The 7863-nt window shown below is 37.3% G+C and overlaps 1 protein-coding gene across 1 annotated transcript; it reads left to right on the top strand.

Annotated features, from left to right (window-relative positions):
- Window positions 1-3997: 3997 nt before the first annotated feature.
- LOC103471518 (E3 ubiquitin-protein ligase TRIM21-like) lies at window positions 3998-6489 on the top strand. The gene is made up of 2 exons (XM_008420566.2): window positions 3998-4126; window positions 4229-6489. The coding sequence occupies exon 2, from the start codon at window positions 4231-4233 to the stop codon at window positions 5863-5865; it is 1635 nt and encodes a 544-aa protein (XP_008418788.2). The 5' UTR covers window positions 3998-4126; window positions 4229-4230; the 3' UTR covers window positions 5866-6489.
- The last annotated feature ends 1374 nt before the right edge of the window (window positions 6490-7863 follow it).

Below are 7863 nucleotides of genomic sequence, written 5' to 3' on the forward strand. Positions count from 1 at the left end.
ACTTATTAAAAATATAAAGCATACAAATGCCAAGTCAAAACTAATGTCTCCATTATTTAAAATACAAAAGCTTACTAAAAAGACATTTAAACACTCTTAACATACTACCGTTGGTTTAAAACATTAATTTAACACCAAGCCACATTTCGTCTTCTGATGTTGCTCATTTAAAACGTATCTACTTATTAAACACAGTGAAGTAAAAGATAAAAATCTTAATTGGATAATCGCAGCTCACTATCCTGCTTGTTGTAAATGTAGCCCTGCTGATTTAAATTGCCGGGTCATTAGCAGACCTTTGCTGATCTTATTGACGTGCTGAGAAAGTAATTCATTAATTTGCATCAGGTGTGTTGGAGCATTTATGTTCCAACACAGTGAAATATATTTAATACATGCTGGACAGCATGAAGTGAAGTTTAGGGCTGGTAACCCGTATCTGTTAGATTTACAGACAGTGGACCTTGGGGAGTCCTTATAAATGGGAGACATCAAAAACTATCTATGTGAATGAATCTGCAAACATTCAGTTGTCAAATTCTCAGTCACATATATTGAGACTCACAAATGGGGGAAATGAATAATTCAACACTTGCAGCAGCCCGGAGAAACAATCTCTTGTGTTGTTTGGAGGCTATCTCAGAAAGTGGTGTAAATGCAGCAGTCACTAGACTTTTAATGAATGAGAAGCAAGATAAAATAGCCTATAGCAGCCTTTACATTTGCACAAAAACTGTCTGATCTTTTAGATCTCCAGGCATTACTTAAGGTTTTAGAAAATGTCTGGCTGGATATTAATGTTGGAGAGTTGCCTGGATAGAATTAAGAGCAATTTTCACAGTTTAACTTATTAAAACTGTTCCCCAGACAATACACTTTTGCTCCAGCTGGCTTTTCCTGCACAGCTGAGAAGGTGAGAATTCAGTTTTCTATTGTGGTTCAAATGTCCCAGATTAATCCTTTCTCCCATGTGACTTTATCCCTGACATATTTTTTAACTCAGTTGCAGCCTGCCAAGTTAAGAGGAAAATGTCTCAGGTTGCAGGAAGCATAAACTGACTCGAAGATGTAATTTACTTTCCGTGTTTCTACTTTTTCTTGACAATCTTAATAAAATAAAATAAAACTAGTCGGTTTCCATAGAGCCTCTTTCTAAGAATAAAAAGCCTTACTTTTAACAAAGCTCAGGAAATAAAGAACAACTTTTAATTGGAGTACCCTGACAGATATGGCTGTTCTTCCAAGGTTTTCATTGTTACACAGTTGTTTTATCAAGATGGAAAATCAGAAACTAAAAATTCTGGAAAACAAAAAACAAAGGGAGAAAATTGTCCTTTGGCTGTGGCTTAAGCCTCATATATGAGCTTATCTTGGCAAATAAGTTAAATCCCTTTGCATTTAGCATTTTTCAAGAGAAGCCTTATACTTGCCTAATTCTGTTAATTTATGTTCAAAAGCAACCACACTTATTTTTGTGTAATATTTTAATCTAACTTGTAATATTTAATACAGACACAACTGAACAAAACACAGCAACCAAATCTACTGAACAGAACAATAACCAAAGTAGAACCAACTCTGTTACCAAACTGCCTTCTCCTCTACTATAATCACCAATATCTTTAAACTGCAGCCAGATGCTGCTTCGTTTATCAACACTTTTAAAACCTTACTGTGTGAACCAGACATGAAGTTATAGGTAAACTCTGAAAAATTAAAAATAGGAAAGCAGAAATTAAAAAAAAAGTTTATGAGTGAGGCTTTTGCATGTTTGAATGACGCTTTAATAAAATGTTCCATTGTTGCCCGAGGGTTGAAATATCCCAGGTTAAACTTGGAAAAATTCACAAAAAAGCTTCAAGAAATCAGATTTCTGAGTGGCAACTCTGCTCAAAAAACTAATATGGTCATCTTATAACACATAGTGATATCAAATGTAAAGGAAAAAAAAGTATTTTTTTTGCTGTATTTGATTTTCTCCAAACATGACATTATATTTTCCTGTTCCAAGAGTTATTGGCTGCACTGACAGACTCAAAAGTTAGCATTTCCCATGAGTGTAATTATAATTATCAGTGTCTCAAACCTACATAAAATTGCAAGAAACAAATCCAACCCAAAGAAAGGATATTATCCAAATTTGATCGTCGGTCAATCTTGTTTGTTTGTAGGTTTAATGTAGAAGTATAAATATAAAAGGCACAAATATTAGAACTCATTTTAAAATATCCTTTAGCAAACAGTTTAGGAACACACTGGTTTCTATGAGTGAAAATCATGGAGATATTAACTCAGTAGAATCTTTTTAATCGATATATAAAAAGAAACGCCATTCACCTTTCCATAGGCTTTTGTTAATTTAAATATCCTGCTTGCACACAGTTTAGCCTGTAGTGATGTTTTTTCAGCATCCTGTTTAAGCAGTTCCAGATGTTTGGACCAGCTGCACAAACCAAGCTAACACTGGATTTGTACAGGTTAAACATGAGCAGACAGCCAGCAAGAGTCGTCAGTAATACAGCGTACTCTATGTCCTCAAGTATTAAGAACAGCTCAGATCTCTAATTCATGCATCCAAGGTTAGAGTCTGCTGAACAGGGATGGAGGGAGCAAGAAAGCAGTGGTCGATGAGGGACGGAGGGAGTCAGAAGAGAAAACATGGGAGGTGTGAGGTAGTGATTCCTTCTCATCTTTTGATGAGCCTTTCATTGGCTCATAAAGAGGAGGAGAAAGAGTGGGTTTTGGGATTTGGGGGGCTTGGCAGTGGAATCCCTATCTCACCCAAATTTCTTTTAAATATTTCATTAGAGCCGAGACACTCTGGTGAGTAGGAGCAGACTGGGATTTAAACCCTGCCCCAGACTTTCTGCTGAATAGACCCACCTGGTCGGAGCCGAACAGAGCTGCCCTGACGTCTCACAATATCACACTTCCTGTGCATGGAGCTTCTGTTGTGATCCTTTTTTCTTTGACTGACAAGCTTTCTATCATCATTTCACCTACAGTGCCTCGCCAAAGTGCAATACTCTTTGAACTTTTTCACATTTTCTTACTTGACAACCACATAAATCAAGGTGTTTTATTGGGATTTTATGACAGACCAACACAACACAGTGCATATCTGTGAAATGGACGTTTTTGCCAGTAAAGATCTACAAAGGGTGTTGTACATTCAGCTCCTGTGAGTCATTACTTTGCACTACAACAAACATTCTTAACTTGTGCTGATCAATAACATAAAACCTTATCAAAAAACAGTGACAATTTTGATTTCTATATCAGGAAATGAGGGAAAGTTCAGAGGGATATTAACTTTGACATCTCTAAACAAGACAATATTGTTCACAATACTGTTCAAAGAGTATTCAGGAACTTCCTACAAGGTGAGCTGGAGAAGGGCTGCATGTAATCATGCAGGATTATTGCTCTTGAAGCCTGGACTTAGACCATAACATTTCTTTCTTTGGTTTTATGTATAGTTCTCAGAAATGTGGAAAAAAATTAAATATATCATTGTGTGTATAAAATCTGTAACAGTAAAGGAGATTAATATTTTTAATTGAATTAGCAAAATCCCTTCCATTCAGAAATACACAAAAATAGTCCCCTGCTAAATGTTCAAACCTTTTTCCTCATAGACATAGAAATATTAAAAGCCTTTGTTTCTCTATGGAACAAAAGGATGATGTTGACTGCACAGCTTTGTGTGTCGATTCCCAAAATCCACTTGTCATGTAAAAGTTGTGAATTTTTCATTTTCCTGTTTTACAACTTTGAATCCACTGGCAGGTCAAACTGTACATGAAAAGATTTTCAGACAGAAATACACTGGCAACAGTCAAAGAGGAACATGAATTATGCACAACTAAATAAAAAATCACTGGAGATGCAGGCCTTTGATATATAGATTTGCAACATTTTTTTTTTCCTTTGTGACCAAGCTCAGCTGAAAATGAAAAATAGAGGGGGAACAAAGCTGCTGGCTATGTCTGCCTGTTAAGGGTTAACTGTTTTCAGAGCTATGAGGAAGTCAGATCACATGACCAAAGTGAAACAGAAAGAAAAAGAGAGACGGGGACAAGTTTAAGCTTCTCTTACAAGTTTCACTAAAGTCTTTATATATCAGGTAATGTTTTGTTCCACAAGTTTATTGTGGAGTTTTATATGTGAACTTAGATGGAAACAGATGTTATGTTATAAAAATTAATTCTCTCTCTCTTTCTTCTAGAAATGGCTTCTGCCACAAGTCTAATGAGTGATGATAATTTTTCTTGCTCTATCTGCCTGGATGTGTTCACGAAACCTGTGTCAATTCCTTGTGGACACACTTTTTGTCAAGATTGCATCACAAAACACTGGGAAACAGTTAGTCGTCTCTTTGAATGCCCGCTGTGCAAAGAGACGTATCACTCAAAGCCAATGCTCCGGGTGAATATTTTCATTGCTGATATGGCGGAAAGATTCAAAAACGCAGTGAGAAGGAAGTCGTCTTCACCCCTTCAAGAAGCACTGGTTGGGAAAGTGCTGTGCAATCTGTGCACAGACCCCAAGTCCGCTGCTGTGAAGTCTTGTTTAGTATGTTTTATGTCATTCTGCAAAACACACCTGCAGCCTCATCAAACATTACCCAACTTACAGAGACACAAGCTAATCCAGCCAGTCAATGACCTCCAGAACAGGTTATGCAAGACACATGGCGAACCTTTTGAGTTCTTTTGCAGGGGAGATCAAATGTTTCTCTGTTTGTCCTGCAAAGTCAAAGACCATAGAACGCACACGGTGGTGACTTTAGAAGAGGAGGCAAAGATAAGAAAAACTAAGCTGGAGAAAGACAAGGAAAGCACTGATCAATTGATCGAGACACGTCAGCAGATAAGTCTTGACATTCCATCCTGGTTGGACGGGGTCAGGAAAAATGCAGAACAAGCACTGTCATACAAAAACCATGTGATGGCTGCTGTTGTGGATTACATTCAGAGAAGCCAAATTGAGCTGACTGAGGTAATCAATACAAAGCTGCAACAGATTGAGAAAGACGGGATAGATTTCACTACAGAGCTGGATGCAGAAATTTTGCAAATAAAAGAGAAAAAAGAACAACTTGATAAAATTTCTCTCACAGATGATGACTTCACATTTCTCGAGAATGCCCTTTCTTTTACAGTATCTTCACCCAAGGTAAAGGACTGGTCCGATCTGAAACTTAACACTGCCGAGTTTGCAATACAAGACGCCATGGAGGAGCTGCAGAGATCGGTCAAAAGTAAAATAAATACACTGTGCGATCCTACCTTTAGAGAGAAGCAGCGGTATGCTGTAGATGTGACATTCGATCCTGACACAGCACACCCTTTATTGAATATTTCAGCTGATGGGAAGCAAGTTGCCACTGGATACCAAAAAAGGAATGTCGACAACAAACCAGAGAGGTTTCAAAAGGTCCTCAATGTTCTGGCAAAAGAAGGTTTTTCCTCTGGAAAGTTTTACTACGAGGTTCAGGTGAAAGGCAAACCTCAGTGGGATTTGGGAGTGGTGAGTGAGTCTATCAACAGGAAGGGGGATATCAGACTGAGTCCGAAGAATGGATACTGGACCATCTGGTATAGAAATGGAAATGGGCTCACAGCCAATGCTGGCCCCGCTGTAAACCTGCCAGTGAGGCAGATACCTGAAAAGGTTGGAGTTTTTGTAGACTATGAGGAAGGACAAGTTTCCTTTTACGATGTGGACGCAAGGGCAATCATCTTCTCCTTTACGGGAAACAGCTTCACCACAAAGCTCTTCCCTTTCTTCAGTCCCTGCATCAATGAGGGAGGACAAAATTCAGCTGCCTTGATCATCACTCCTGTAACAACCAACCACTGAGAGACTGTTGAAGTTTACGGACAAGCATTGTAACAAACTACAATAGCATAACCCAATTTTCACCACACTAACCCATCAGTGGCAGTTTGTATGGTTTGATGTCAGTTTCTCAAACTGAGTTTAATTTTCATGATATGTACTGAAAAAGAGAAATGGGATCTGTGTAAGATAAACTTGTTCTGCTGTCAAAATGTAAAGTTTTATAGTTTATATGTTTAACTGTAATGTTCAGCAAAGCACTGTTAGTATGTTGCAGTTTTAACCACTTGTGCGAGTTGTGACTGATATCCGTTCAATGAGTGTTTTACGGTAGCAACGGCACAAATACAATCAAGGAAAAATAATATTTAATTAAATTCCTCTATCATGTTCAGATTTGCTTATGAGTAATATCTTCTGGAATATATTTATCGGGTTCAAACATTCACTTTGTTTTTGTTGGTCTTTAGTTCAGTGTTTTAGTTTTTAAATTAGGTTTTTAAAAAGTGTCAACTGTGAATGTGGTAGCTACAACAAAAGGACGAAACTGAGTAATTAAAGGGAGCACTTCTGGATGACAAACCACTGACGTGTGAGCAAACGATGTGTTTTTAAGCTATGTCTTTTAATGAATGTTGTATTTCATGTTTTGTGTAAAGGCTGAAAGTATCAGCATTCTGGGAGTTTTTAAAGAGGTTAGAAAGCATTAAATTATAACTGCAGTCATCAGTCCGTACGATAGCACAGACAAAAACATGCAGGATAAAAACAGCACTTATTTGTCATTTAATGTGATTCTGTTCATATCTAGGGTGAAGAGTCAATAACTGCACGAAGCAGTTTTGCAAACTGTGGAGGAAAACAATGTATAACAAATTTGAAGACTCTTTTATCTACAAACTTTATTTTCACAAAACATTTGAAAGGTGCAGAGTTTTAAAGCTCTAAGATCCAAGTAAATGCCCCCCCTGCAGTACAGGAATAGTCCGGGCAAGTGGCCCAGCTCTGGAGGGTCAAGCACTCAGACGATGCTGATCTTGGGCGAACAGCCAGGTGAAAAAATAACTGAAGCCCCAGTAGTTCACCAGGCCTGGCTGGTTAGTGATTGAAACTGTGGAGTCTTCAGGCGATCTCCAGTCAAGCAGAAGACGACTGCAGGTGAGGTGAGGAGCCAGCCCGCTGGTTCCTGCAGGTTCTGGACCTCAGCAGACTTTTGAAATGGACTGAATAGAACATCTGAAGGCGTCAGGGGAACCTCTACAAGACTCTTCTACCAAATCTAAGACTAAATTAATTTCAGAAAAAAGTGGAGAAGAAAAAGTTGACTTGAGTAACAATAAGCTGCTCTGAAAAAGAAATTTGGTACCACAGATCACAAAATGTTATTTTAAAAAAATGCAATAGGGAATTTGTGATGCTGGTTAAAAAAATGTCTTGGTGAACAATTCCAGTATGTGGAACAAAGTAATGAGAAATCAACTTCTGTAATGGAAAGTGGTTTTCATGATTAGTAGATCTTCAAATTAAGGCGATAAGACGATCACTTTCAAACTATGTTCAAAAGTTGTTCCAAATCAAAGAACATAATATGAACATATATGAAGTTGCATGTTTGTATACTCAATAATGACATTTTTTTTAAAAATGATGTACTTCAGTGAAATTTAGTAATTTCTAAATTTCTATTTTAAAAATTTATGATTAGTTAAAATCATCTCAATTTATTTGTTTTCAACAGATTCTCCGTTTCACCTGAGCTGCAGAATCTCTCCCTGGAGTCTAAAAATTTACTTTCGAAACATCTATATTTACACAGATAAATGATCCCTTCATAGACAGGTACAGAGTATAAAATACAAAGAATATCTAATTTTAGGAATGAGAAATGATGTGTCAAATAGTTTATCCAGCCAACATGTTTCTAATGACTTTTTCACTGTGCTTCTTGTGACAGATTTATCAGTGTTAATTAAACAATAACTCTTGGTGTTACTTTATAATGCAGGGCTTCATAAACAA

Source organism: Poecilia reticulata, chromosome 10 (assembly GCF_904066995.2).
Source record: "Poecilia reticulata chromosome 10, P_reticulata-male-v2, whole genome shotgun sequence".
Taxonomy (NCBI): Eukaryota; Metazoa; Chordata; class Actinopteri; order Cyprinodontiformes; family Poeciliidae; genus Poecilia; species Poecilia reticulata.